The sequence below is a fragment of the Prionailurus bengalensis genome, chromosome X, assembly GCF_016509475.1.
Source record: "Prionailurus bengalensis isolate Pbe53 chromosome X, Fcat_Pben_1.1_paternal_pri, whole genome shotgun sequence".
In the NCBI taxonomy this organism is placed as follows: Eukaryota; Metazoa; Chordata; class Mammalia; order Carnivora; family Felidae; genus Prionailurus; species Prionailurus bengalensis.
The window spans coordinates 115,773,577-115,788,200 of NC_057361.1; the positions used below are offsets into that span (position 1 = coordinate 115,773,577).

Sequence of the window (14,624 nt, forward strand, 5' to 3'; positions counted from 1 at the left end):
AAAATTAAAGAATAAAAATAAAATATATTTAAAACAAAGGAAAGGGGACTCAGGACTTATTTTTCAAAATGAAAAAAAAAGCCCACTTTATTTCTATCTCACTAAGCTTAAGAATCAATTTATTAAAAACTCAAAAATCTATTCCTAAAACTTTGGTTTATTTGTTGTGGGGGGTAGGGAAAAACACAGTTTCTCTTTCTCCCTCTCCAAAAACATAATGACATTAACATTTAATGTCCAATTTTCCCCTTTCCCAGTAATGTTCTGAAATTTTCCAAGACCTGAAATGGATTTATTTTACTGGTTTTCCTAAATATAGATCATATTTAAACCTTAGTAATTTTGATCTCTTTAAAATAAAATACATTCTTCTTCCAATGTGATTTCTAGTTGACACTTTTTTTTTTAAGAGAGGGAGAGGGAGAGGGAGAGACAGACAGACAGACAGACAGAGAATCCTAAGCAGGCTCTACGCTCAGCAAGGAGTCCAACACAGGGCTTGACCCCAAAACCCTGGGATCATGACCTGAGCCGAAATTAAGAGCTGGATGCTCAACTGACTGAGCCACCCAGGCAACTCAATACCATATTTAAAATCCATTTCCTGGGGCCCCTGGGTGGCTCAGTTGGTTGAGCGTCCAACTTCAGCTCAGGTCATGACCTCCTGGTCCATAAGTTCAAGCCCTGCATCGGGCTCTGTACAGACAGCTCAGAGCCCGGAGCCTGCTTCAGAATCTGTGTCTCTGTCTCTCACTGCTCCTCCTCTGCTCATGCTTTGTCTCTCTCTCTCACTTTCTCTCTCAAAAATAAATAAACATTAACAAAATAAGACATAAATAATAAATAAAATTCATTTCCTCACTCTCCAATACAGGTAACACATTTAACTTCTACCTTTGCCTTTCTTTTATTTTTACATTTATAAGCATTATTTATCTGAATATGTATCGCCACACAACTCTAGGATATAAAATTTTAAAGGTGAATCTTCTTCTTTTGTTTTAATTTTTTTTTAATTTTTTTTTCAACGTTTATTTATTTTTGGGACAGAGAGAGACAGAGCATGAACGGGGGAGGGGCAGAGAGAGAGGGAGACACAGAATCGGAAACAGGCTCCAGGCTCCGAGCCATCAGCCCAGAGCCCGACGCGGGGCTCGAACTCCCGGACCGCGAGATCGTGACCTGGCTAAAGTCGGACGCTTAACCAACTGCGCCACCCAGACGCCCCTGTTTTAATTTTTTTAACGTTTATTTATTTTTGAGAGAGAGAGAGAGAGACAGAGCACAAGCTGGGGAGGGGCACAGAGAGGGCGAGACACGGAATCAGAAGCAGGCTCCAGGCTCTAAGCTGTCCGCACAGAGCCCGATGCGGGGCTGGAACTCACAAACCGCGAGATCGTGATCTGAGCCAAAGTCGGATGCTCCAACCCACTGAGCCGCCCAGGCACCCCCCCAAAAGGTGAATATTCTTATGTCTAAAATAGTAACGTTATAAAAGTGAGCACGCTATTTTTAACATCTCTAAAATAACACTGTATATCTAAATAATCCTTGTAGTTTTTGAAACAGCGACTGTCCCGTTCCCTGTCATCTCTTTTACAATAGAGGAGATGAAGAATCTAGAAAACTCTGGCTAATTTTCAAGTCACACAAACAGAGCACATTCGCCTTGACCACTGAATCAGAGATTCCTACTGGTAGATGCGTATAGAAGTGTATGTCAATAAAGAAACGATACTTCTGTAAAATATCCAAGCTATTGTCATTGTCCAGACTGGAGGATTGACGAGAATTTCTCTGCTCCTGACAATCATGCACCACTTCGATCTGAAATGATGAAAATAAGACTTAAATTAGCATCTATGTACGTATAGTTCCTCTTGAAGGAAATCTAGTTCAAACTAAGTTTTCTCTAGGTCCTAACTGTGTACATAACTTGAAAAATAACACTAGGATTTTTTTTTCAGATTTAAGATGCTAATTAGAATTTATTTTACACATTAATGTTTTATTTGGCACTTTGGGGAAGTGAGGTTAATTTATAAAACGTTGAATTTCCAGATAACTCAAGTTTATTTACTGAAGAAAAAACCCAGCTTTGTAACCTTAATGATTTTTAATGGAAGCCTTTCTAGGAAATATTACATGAATCCTGGAGTCCTTTAATCAAGGATACACAACATCATTGACTCTCTTTCCAATGATCCAGTGGTATCATCAGGAACATGAATGATGTGATAAAATCCAAGGATAACACTCTGGGGCTAATAACACGTGGGTAACTATTCTTTCTTAAAATGGCCGTAACTTGTTTATTTCTGTCTCTGCTCTCTGCCCCATGTCAGTTTTTGCTACAGGTGATTTCTCTGACCCTAAACGACGATCTTATTTCGAAGATTCTACAGTCCTTGAAGAATATCCGATGGAAAAAGAGACAATCTCTTTAACAAATGGCACTGGGAGAACTGGACAGCCACATGCAGAAGAATGAAACTAGACCACTGTCTTACACCATTCACAAAAATAAACTCAAAATGGATGAAGGACCTGAATGGGAGACAGGAAGCCATCAAAACCCTAGAGGAGAAAGCAGGAAAAAACCTCTCTGACCTCAGCCGCAGCAATTTCTTACATGAGACATCTCCAAAGGCAAGGGAATTAAAAGCAAAAATGAACTACTGGGACCTCATCAAGATAAAAAGCTTCTGCACTGCAAAGGAAACAATCCACAAAACTAAAAGGCAACTGACGGAATGGGAAAAGATATTTGCAAATGACATATCGGATAAAGGGCTAGTATCCAAAATCTATAAAGAGCTCACCAAACTCCACACCCGAAAAACAAATAATCCAGTGAAGAGATGGGCAGAAGACATGAATAGACACTTCTCTAAAGAAGACATCCAGATGGCCAACAGGCACATGAAAAGATGCTCTACGTCGCTCCTCATCAGGGAAATACAAATCAAAACCACACTGAGATACCACCTCACGCCAGTCAGAGTGGCTAAAATGAACACATCAGGAGACTCTAGATGCTGGAGAGGATGTGGAGAAATGGGAACCCTCTTGCCCTGTTGGTGGGAACGCAAACTGGGGCAGCCACTCTGGAAAACAGTGTGGAGGCTCCTCAAAAAATTAAAAACAGATCTACCCTATGACCCAGCAATAGCACTGCTAGGAATTTACACAAGAGATCCAGGAGTGCTGATGCAGAGGGGCACTTGTACCCCAATGTTTACAGCAGCACTTTCAACAATAGCCAAATGATGGAAAGAGCCTAAATGTCCATCACCCGATGAATGGATAAAGAAATTGTGGTTTATATACACAATGGAATACTACGTGGCAATGAGAAAGAATGAAATCTGGCTTTTGTAGCAATGTGGATGGGACTGGAGAGTGTTACACTAGGGAAATAAGTCACACAGAGAAAGACAGATACCATATGTTTTCACTCTTATGTGGATCCTGAGAAACCTAACAGGAGACCATGGGCGAGGGGAAGGAAAAAAAAAAAAAACATTAGAGAGGGAGGGAGGCAAACCACAGAAACTGAGAATAAACTGAGGGCTGATGGGGGCTGGGAGGAAGGGGAAAGTGGGTGATGGGCATGGTGGAGGGCACCTGTGGGGATGGGCACTGGGTGTTGTATGGAGACGAATTTGACAATAAGCTTCTTATTAAAAAAAATCAATAAAAGTAATGTTAGTTTCAAAAAAAAAAAAAAAAGACTCTACAGTCCTTGGACTGGCCCAGTGAGTCAACTACAGGAGCTCCACGGTGGCTATTTGTTCTTCAGAAGCATCAGAAGTATCTTCCAGGGATCCTGGCTGTACGGGACTTTTGAGCTTGCAAAAATCTCTGAACTCCACGTAAATGTAGCGCTAGAACCCAAAAATGAAGTACAAGATCTCGCGGCTAAAAAGCATTTCCACAAAATATGACAAATCCATGTGGAAAGGAACAAACACCTATCGACTACTTCCTATATATTCCTATCTATTGTGCATATATTGTATCCATTCCCCGCCCCCAGCAATTTACCAAGCTACGGCACACTTATCCTCATTTTATATACGGGAAAACTGAGGCTCAGGGGTATAGCAACAGGGCCAAGGTCACATACCTAATAAGTGATGAAAGAGTCAAGCCTGTGATGTGTCACCATTATGCTCCCTCTTCAAGACTACGGTTTGATTTACTCTATCTGAATGTATTAACTGTTACCATTTTCATACACTGAGACTGAAAATACCATGTACGTCACTCATCAGATAGGTAAGCATCATTTACTCCTAACAGGTTTCTGTTCCAAGGTTGGAAAGTTTTGAAACGTAACTTTATACCTTTAAATGCCTAAGGATTGTGCAAAATGGCTAGAATTGGAAGAAGGTGTGCCTTCTGGAACTGGGTCCACCAGCTAGAAATCTCACCAAGAAAATGTACAGAGCCACGGCCTATTTACTCCCTGAGATATGCAAATAAAAAGATCCACATAGAGGAATGTTAAGGTGTCACGAGAGGAACGTGGAACCGTAAGACACGTAAGATGAGGGAATTTGGCATTCAGTCCGTTTCTCTCTTGAAAACACAAGCCGCGACCACACAACGTGATAGCCAGGCATGGTATATCAGTATAGGCCATTCGCTGGCCTAATAATGGCGTTGGACACTTCGAACACTACCGTATGCCACGCATCATTGGAAATACTTCCCAAATATTGTCTCATTTTTACACTAACTCTATGATGAGGGTGTTCTATTATCCCCATTTTATAGATAAAGAACGGGAGTGTGAGAGCATTTACCCGAGGTCATACAGCCAGTGACTGTCAGAGTTGGGATGAAAACCCAGGTAGTCTCTACAATTGCTCAATAATCCGTATCACTGCTATACTGCCTCTCGGAGATAGATGTTCTTGTCCTTACTGACCATCAAGAAGACACAAGGAAAATGTAGGGCCCTACAGTTATGACGAAGCTACTCTCTGCAGGTACCAGAATATCATGGGTAACTGAGAAGGAATCTCGTCTCTATCAAGAAATGAACAGATGTGTGTTTTTTGAGCCCCGAGTATGGACCATTAGAACCTGTCCTCTGTCCGTGTTCCCTACTTATGGGAATGTAATCAGTTATGAAAGAAATCTTTTGTAGAAAGGTGCAATACTTATTTAAGTTTATTGAAGTGGCGTGCGGGAAAGAAAAGCTGGGACTTATAGATGCTTTACAGAAACTAGTTCTGAACTTGAGCCAAGACTTAAGAAACCGCTCATACATCTGGGGATATGTCAGTACCGCAATTAGACACAATGCATCAGTAGCAGCTTTTTCTTTTAGATTAAAGAGGCTTTTGAGCACACAATATTGGTTTAGTGGATTAAAAATATGGTTTGAGCCTCCACACCGATTCTGCAACTACAGCAATAAAGCCAATGGTGAATTAATTAATGATATTTACTTTTAAGTTGCTCTGATTTTGTCTCCAACTCTTCTTCCCTGGTAGAAAAATATGAAAGAAGAATTTCAGACCAGAATGAAAATCAACACTTTTAATTAAAATACACGAATGTTTATTCAGCAATTAGAGACATGGGACTATTCCAACTTATTTATACGAGTACTTTTAAATCACGCTACACGAAACAGTTGACTGGTCAGATTTATCTGTAGGATTTCGACTTCTTCTTCAGCATCATCTTGCTATGTGTTCACCCATTCTCTGACTCATCAAGCATTCCCCTGATTGCCAAGTGACCACGAAGAGTTAGTGACATTTATTTGGCACTTACTGCATGCCAGGTACTGTTCTAAGCCCTACACGGCCATTTTGTTCTTTAATCCTCCAATCGACCCTACCCGAAAGGGACGATTTCTATCCCCACTTTGTAGATAAGTATGGTTAGTGTCTTGTCCAGGAAGCAGAGGTGGTATTCAAATGTGCATAGTCCGCGGTCAGAATATATGTTTCTAACAGCTACATAAAACAACAATTCTGAAGCACGGTAAGATGCTAAAACAACACAACTTTGTCAAAATCCGAGCTTTAATCTTTCTGCTCTTCCTGTTTAATCTCTCCTCTGTCCTCTTTTTAAACACGTTGAAAGGAAAGTCATCTGTATTTTTTTTTAAGTTCATTTCTTCGTTTTTAGTAATCTCTACACCCACCGTGGGGCTCAAACTTATGAGCAGAGATCAAGGGTCGTATGCTCTTCCGACTGAGCCAGCCAGGCTCCCCCCTCCTTTTCTTTCTGTTCTGTTTATGATGGGTAAGCCCCTATATTATTAAGCAAGGAGTCCAAACGTCCCTACAAAGCCCAGGGCATGGTCCAAGTGCAAGACTAGGTTGTTATTTGCAGCTAAAAAGGCTGCCACCCACACAGGCTTCATGGATCTCTTCTCTCTATGGAATATACTTTTTGTCCTTTCCTCCTCGGCAGAAACCACTGCAAGGCAACCTCGGGGAAAGGCCGTGCTGTTTTGTTCTCCAAATTTTATACTTCGCTTTCATTATTTAAAAATATATTTTAGGGGCGCCTGGCTGGCTCAGCTAGTAGAGCATGTGACTTGTGATCTCATGGTTGTGTGTTCAAGCCCCATGTTGAGCAGGGAGCCTACTTAAAATATATACAGATGTAGAATGACTGTGCTGTATGCCTGAAACTAAAGTAGCATTGTGTGTCAACTATACTCAAATAAAAAAAAATTTTTTAAATATGTATTTTTTATATACAAGTTTTACATTCATAGCATCAGCTATATCAATATATAAGTTAGACGTAGTGGCACTTACCACATGAAATCAATTTCTCCATGAACACTGATGTCTACCATTTAAAAGACACCTGATCCACAGAGATCCGAACTTATTTATAAAGGTAACTTAGGGAGCCTCTCTAATTAGCTTTACTAATTGATTCCTTGCAACTGCACTAAGAGATGAAAAACGAATATACACAAAACTCATGAGGAATGCATCCTTTTTTTCCTGAAAAGCAACGTAGACAAGTTCATTCTCGCAACAACGTAAACGTACGGTAATACCTTGGCTCGCGAGCATGATTCGTTCCAGAAACATGCTTGTCACCCAAAGCATTCATCTATCAGAGCGAATGTTAAGAACCACTGGCTCAGCTGTCACGCCGCGGTCGGCGTCACGTACTCCTCGTAACGGAGGACATCGCTCGTGCACGAAGGCAAAATTTACGGGAAATGTTTGCTCGTCCGGCAGAACACTCGCGGACTAAGTCACTCGCGATCCGAGGTTTTACTGTATCCCTAAAATTATGGAGCACCTAGGGTACGTGCTAGGTTCTGTGTTTGGTGCTGGGGATGCAAACGTGAACTGAGCACCGTCCCTGTCCTTACAGAGTTTACAGGCTGACAAGAGAGACCGAAAAGAGGCAATTACACAAAAGCCGTGAAGACCCAAAGTGGGGGGTTGTTAGCCCACAGCATGAATACCTAAGCGAACTGGGCGTGGGGCAGGGGGGGTGGGGGGGGGGAAGAGAGGCAGGAAAGAAAAGCTTACCTGAAGAGAATGGACTAGAGACAGGAAATCGGCTGGAAGAAGAGGAGCTAGCAAAGGGGAAAGGGAGAGGGAAGGGACTAGCATCCCAGAGAGAGAAGAGTATTGTAAAATCCAACAGGCAAGACAGGTAGGGGCATCTGGGGAGGCAGGGAGACAGCTGCGGTTGTCAAGGCAACAGATGTTAGCTGGGATTAAGGACGCGGCAGTGAGGGCTAACAGTGGGGTTGGGAAGAAGGTTTGCATGTGGAATCTGACTTGCCTATAGGAAATTCAAGGAGGCGAATTGTAAATGCCACGTCCGAAGCGTGTAGACTAGAGCTACAGGTTTTGCAGCTCAAACCACATGTCACCCCTCACAATGTTCTTCGCTAACTTATACCCTTTGTAGTAAATCGTTAATTCAACAAACACTTATCGCATCCTGCTAGGTGCCAGCACTGCGCTAGGTATGGGATCCTGTCTGACGCAAATTAATAAAAATAAACAAAATCAAACCCCCCCCCAAAAAAACCAGTTTGACGCACTGTATGAAAAACGAACACAACTTGATTGGACCAAATCTTGTATGTTTGGCGTAGCAATGCCTGCAACGTAAATAATGCTTTGATTTCATTTCGAAACCATGATAAATAATGGGTAAAATCACTTATCCATCCATATCATTTATTCGGTAAGCTGCCTTCTTCCTCATAAATACATGAGGCAGTCTTAAGTTGAAGCCGATCTAAGCTGCTCCCAACAGATAGCTGTACTGCGGATGACACCCGAGTCGCTAAAATGAAAGAAACCTTGATTTAACATCGCCGATTGGTTTCCCTGGTTTCTTTTTACGAGCGGTCATTCGATGAAATGGGAGTTTAGAGGCATCATCTACTTTTCATACAGTCGTTTCCCCAGGTAAGTTGAACGCTAAGAGAATAACGGATGCGTGTTATGAAAAACGGGAGAAAGTTAATTGCCGGCAACATTCAAGAATAAATTGCTGCTGGCTTTAGACGTCAAACTGGTTTTTCACGTGTGCACAAACTCAGAAAATGGACCGAAGTAATAAAGATGAGTACCTTTTGAAAAAAGTTTACATGCTTGAAAGAAAGAGTATCCAACGCCCACTGCAGGACAAAAAAAAAAAAAAAAAAAAAAAGTGTAATGGCATCAAATGAGACTATCAGAAAGAAAAAATAAATAAAACAGAATGGAAGAGATTGTCTCGTTGCAACCCTTTGAAGGCAGCAGGCGTTATTGTTCCTGTTTTACATACAAGGAAACTGAGGCTGAAGAACGTGCAGCGAACAGCCCGAGGTCACACAGCCAGGAAACAGAGCCCGAAGTCTAACTGAGGTCTGTCTTCTGCTAAGGAATATCAACGTATTCTATTTTTATTCTCCTAGCGGTAGATGCTTATGCCCTTATTGGTTTTTGGGTTTTTTTTTTTTTTTTTGGTTTTTTGGTTTTGTTCTGTTTTTTTTTGCCCAGTATCTTCTTAGTCGACATTATTCATGTGTGAGTATATTTTTATATTTAATAACCATGAGCTACATAGCTTTCATCATCTTAGCTTAGTTACATGCCTACATCACCTCTTTCTCAGATGATCCATGCTGGGACTGCCCTGGGTTTTTATACTCCTTCAAGCTTTCTCTGCATTTCAAAGCATTTCGTACATATATTAATGAAATCTGTGATCCTCTCAGATTAGACAGACCGAATTTAGTCCCATGTTCACCCATTCAACTAACTTAGGGCCCCAAAGGCCAAATTATTCTCCCCAGAGGTCGCGCAAGGGCAGCTTTGGGCAATCGAATCATCTCACGTCCAGATTAGTTCAACACCACCGTCACGATAATTATTTTATCCCACAGAATGCGGAAGGGAAATGGGTATTACATGGTTAAAACTCGTCTACAAATATTAAAACAAGAGAACGGACTCTAACAGTTCGTTTCTAGCAGAATCATTCTATTTATCTGCACTTACTTAGAAAAGGCAATCCATTCTGTAATCTGAGCCATTCACTTACTAGAAGCGAATAAGAACCAAGTAATAGTTTATCCATTTAAGTAGTAAATATGTGTGAGCGCGTGCACACGCTTGCGTGTGTAGACCAGATCCATATCCTTTCCTCCACCTGCTCAAGAAAGGGGTGAGTTTGGGGCGCCTGGGTGGCGCAGTCGGTGAAGCGTCCGACTTTGGCTCAGGTCACGATCTCGCGGTCCGTGAGTTCGAGCCCCGCGTCGGGCTCTGGGCTGACGGCTCGGAGCCTGGAGCCTGTTTCCGATTCTGTGTCTCCCTCTCTCTCTGCCCCTCCCCCGTTCATGCTCTGTCTCTCTCTGTCCCCAAAATAAATAAACGTTGGAAAAAAAGAAAGGGGTGAGTTTGATGCTGGTAAAACGTTCATGCTCATTGCAAGGTTGGACTATTCAGTCCACATTTTCATCAGTCCTTACTACGCTGTATTCCTATGCTTTACTGTCGTATGATCCTCTCAGCCGTGACTCCTGCCCTGTGCAACAGAGTTTAAACGTGACCAAAGATGCTTACATAAAATCTCCATCTATCAGGATTGAAGAACGAACTCAGTGTTTACATCAAGAGTAACAAACGACAGCAGGAAAGGAAGAGATTAAAAGAAGTGAATGCAAGATACTTTACCATGTTTCGGTGACAAAAAGGATACTCCGGATCTGATCAAACTGTCAGAAGCAGGTACCACAAACTGGATTGGCTTCACACGCTTGTCCGTCAGGTTCCTGAACCCAGCTTGTTGGTTCTCAAATATACTCCGAATGTTTTCAAGCTTGAGTTGCACTGTCTGCATTTGCACCTACAGGTCGCGTAAGAATTCTATGAAGTGTTTTCTGAACTGGGCTCATTACAAATCTTATTACATTTCTCAGACTCAGTCAAAAAATTAATTTAGAGTTTAAAATGTAACTAGAAAAAATGAGGAAAGTAACAGAAAACAGATGAATGCAATGTCTTCACATGGTTATAAAACCCAAAGCTCTCAACCAAAACAACTTGAAAAAGCAATTTACTGGGGCTCCTGGGTGGCTCAGTCGGTTAAACACCCGACTCTTGATCTCAGCTCAGGTCCTGATCTCATGGTTCGTGAGTTCGAGTTGGCAGCACGGAGCCTGCTTGGGATTCTCTCTCTCTGTTTCTCTCTCTGCCCCTCCCCCGCTCTCTCTCTCAAAATAAGTAAACAAACTTTAAAAAATTATTTAAAAAAAAGAGTATAATAAAACAAAGAAATTTATCAAGCAGTCATGAAATCGGTCACTGTATAAAGTGCTTTACCCTTCACGGCTGGAACAAAGCAACGGCTGGAAAAGAAGGCATGTTTAAGCACAACAAAGCCACCAAGGTAAGCACTGTCCTAGAAGTTTGTTATGTTGTAGCCCGCGGGACATTCTATAGCTCTCTGTGTTGTAAAAAGCTCCTCCTTGACTCTCCTCGATGATCTGAGGCAGTTAGTTTCGCTTGGTGGCTTCCAGAGAAATCACTCGGTTATTGCTATAGGCACGTTTCTGATTTTCTGGGGCATCCCCTAAGATGTGCAGCTAAGCACGGTTTTAGATAGTGTTCCAATTAAGAGTCAACTACGCAGGGGCACCGGGGTGGCTCAGTTAGGCGTCCGACTCTTGATCTCAGCTCAGGTCGTGATCTCACAGCTCGTGAGATCGAGTCCTACGCTGGGCTCTGCGCTGACGGCACGGAGCCTGCTTGGGATTTCTCTCCCTCTTTCTCTGCCCCTCTCCTGCTCGTGCTCACTTGCTATCTCTCAAAAGTAAATAGTTAAGCTTTAAGAAGTTAAAAAAATTGTCTTTTAATTAAAAAAAGATAAAAAAAAAAAGGGGGGGGTCGACTATACCGTCTGGCCACAAATAGCATCACAAAAGCTCTGAGCGACAGTGTGGTGAGAGGGCTTCACGACATCTCCAACAGGGGGGCACCGAGCTAATCCACAGGTCTCTGCCTCATTAATACCAACATCTGTTGGCACCCCCTCCCCAAGAAGCTGGTGGTGGTCACGGCAGCAGAAAGACAAGACGTTTGCCGTAGAATGCTCTCGACACGGACCCAGTGCTCTCCTAGGACAGCATTGGCCCCGTCTCCAAGGATGCACAAAACAATGGCACGTGAGAGCTCCTCATTCCTCATTACACAGCCAAGCATAAACCTTTGGATTCTTTCCTTTTTTCTTTAAGTTTGTTTGTTTATTTATTTAAAGTAATCTCTGCGCCCAACATGGGGCTCAAACTCGTGACCCCAAGATCAAGAGTCACATGCTCTTCTGACCGAGCCAGCCAGGCTCCCCGAGCCTTTGGATTCTTTGATGCTTACCCGTGGGACTAAATATCACCCCTCCTCCTTCAGAGAGCCGTGTAACTACAATTTGAATAAAGTGAGCTGTGAACTTGACTGCAATCATAGTTTTTAAAAAATGCGTTTATTTGGGGGGAAAAAAATCACAACAGCCTCCTACCTTAAGCTCGGGTGATAAAATTACATCAAATTCATACTGTAGGGTATCAGGATCGTAATTGATAAAGGGCAGAGCCATTTCAAGAAAATTTTCAATGTCTTGGAGGGCTTTCTGAGCATCTTCTTTAGACTGAAACCTCTCTACTTCTTGGTTAGCTAGAAGGCATTCTCCTTCATCACAGCACTGACGAGCCTGGTGAGCAAATCACACACGCACGCACACACACAAAACCGTGAATGAATAAACAGAAATATGTTCGCCTTTTAGGAGTGTTTAGCAGCCTCTGTGAATCAGAGTTGCTTCCAGAGCTAGCTGTTAAAAAATAAAGATACCTGGGTGCAGCCCCCAGAAATTCTGATTCAGTAGCTCTGGGCCCTAAGCCAGGCGTTCATAGCTCCGCAGAGCTCCACAGGTATTTCTGATGCACGCATAGCCAAGGCTGAGAAGCACGGTATTTTCTTTCACAACAAGGACTTCATTCTGCAGCCAGAGTCTGACCATTGTCTCAGCGCTAACACGTCAGCTGCGTGCTATTTTCCCCAAATCAGTAAGTGAAATATGAAACACCTCGCAAAATACATAGTGTCCTATAAATGTGTAGTGACCCGCCAAGGACAAGGATGAAAGTTTCCTTGCCAAACAAGGAGGGGGGACAGGTTAAACTGTCCATGCTCAGATGCGATGTCTGTAAATGATATCCCTCGTTTACATTCCGCTTCCGAGGCCAGATCTTCCTTTCGCTGCCTCTTTCTGAAAGGGGTCAGACCCACAAGCCAGGGAGGAGTTTCTGGCGTTAGCAAAATGCCGCTAGGGCTGTGAAAAGTGTTCCGACTGCAAATTATCACCAGAGGAGAGGATGCAGAGATGTACCCAAAATAGAAAGGAAGCCATCGCGACCGTGATCGCAATGTTCACACCAGAACCCGCAATGCGTACGATACTAGACCTGCCAGGAATACTGCAAAGGTACGTGGATTAAGCAACCATCATCAAATTCAATCCTTCCACCCCTTGCACATTCAACTCCGAGGCTATACCAGACCCTCACCCTAGAACGCAAAAGCAAAAACAAACGGTCTTCTCATGAAGAAATGTATCAGGTCTCACGACACTACCTGCTGCAGGAGTTTATGCATTTTGAAGATCCTGCTGAGCTGTACCCGTTTGGCTTTAATCTCGTTAACCAAAATATCGGACAGGTAACGGAGTTCATTGCACCTCTGGCAGATCAAATCAAGTGCATAATGGTGATTTGAAGCAAGTCTGTGTCCGTGTAGTATCACAAAGCGGGCCTTCACTAACAGATCCTAATTTTAAGAAAGAAGTAAAAGAAGCACATGATCGCTGTTCAGATAGAGGAGGGGGCAAAAAGAAAGCGACGGAGAAGCAAATTGGCTTAAGCAGGGCGGACGGAGTGCCAAAAACATGATTGGATGTCATACTTCTGCAGGCTGTCAGAAAGCTCGGGGTTACAAGTAACTAGCTACGGCAGTGACGTCATCAGAAGCCCACGTGTTTCTGGTAACAGAAACAGAAAATGAACCAGCCTGCTCAGAGTGTGGACGAGATTTGCTTCTCCCGGTACGTACAGATTTAGAACAGCACTGCATATATCAGATGAGGGACACACCAGCCAAACGAAAGCGGACGGATTTCGTGCCATCTCAGCTCTGGAAATCTCGTTAGAGTCAGCACCTGCCCGCCTCCTGGACATCCTGAAGTGAACACCACGGGCCTCTCAAGTCCAAAGGGATCTTGGCAGCCTTGCCTCCACTCTACCAACGACTGGCATCCCGCCCCCCCGCACCCTGGTCCCCCACTTGCTCCCGACCTAGCAACTGAAAGAGCAGGAGGTCAGGAAATATTTGGCGAGGTAAACTAAGGAGAACTGAAGCCCGGAACGATGAAGCGACTGGCCTACCTAGCCGGGGGGAGACACAGGATTATAACAGGGACTTATTTTTTTAATGGGTACGGCTTCCGTTTTGCAAGATAAAAAAAGTTCTGGCAATCTGTTGCACCACAATGTGACTATAGTTAACGCTACCGAACCATGTACTTAAAAAGGGTTAAGATGGGGGCGGGGGCGCCCAGGCGGCTCAGTTGGTTAACTGTCCGGCTCTCGGTTTGGGCTCAGGTCATGCTCTCGCAGTTCATGGGTTCGAGCCCCGCGTGGGGCTCTGCGCTGGCAGTTCAGAGCCTGGAGCCTGCTTCGGATTCTGTGTCTCCCTCTCTCTCTCTCCCCCTCCCCAACTTGTGTTCTCTCTCTCTCTCAAAAATAAATAAACATTAAAAAAAAACCTAAAAAACAAAAAACAAAAAACAAAAACCAGTGGCCTTGCTCTCTCATACAAGACAGAAGAGCAAAGCTAGTTTGTTAACTGTTAAAGCCATGAGTCCAAGCTTTAAGACCAGCAAAGTGATCATCGTTTTGAGTACTTATTATACAACCACACTTTCCGGGTATTGTGCTAAGTGTTTTATCTACAACATTGAAAACAGTCCTCCCCTAATCATTCCGCAAAGTAGGCCACTTTAGCCCCAATTTATAGATGAAGACGTTGAGGCTTAGAACATTTAATCACTTTGCCCAGGGTCATGCAGCT

General features: G+C 43.1%; 1 protein-coding gene across 1 annotated transcript in view; it reads right to left on the reverse strand.

Annotated features, from left to right (window-relative positions):
• MCF2 (MCF.2 cell line derived transforming sequence) overlaps window positions 1-14,624 on the reverse strand; it is a 75,241-nt gene that overhangs the window by 39,769 nt on the left and 20,848 nt on the right. Inside the window, exons 8-12 of the mRNA XM_043570027.1 lie at window positions 13,134-13,325; window positions 12,019-12,210; window positions 10,182-10,353; window positions 5,463-5,500; window positions 1,739-1,827 (exon numbers count right to left, since the gene is read on the reverse strand). Coding sequence (XP_043425962.1) covers window positions 1,739-1,827; window positions 5,463-5,500; window positions 10,182-10,353; window positions 12,019-12,210; window positions 13,134-13,325 — 683 coding nt within the window. The remainder of the gene's footprint in view (window positions 1-1,738; window positions 1,828-5,462; window positions 5,501-10,181; window positions 10,354-12,018; window positions 12,211-13,133; window positions 13,326-14,624) is intronic.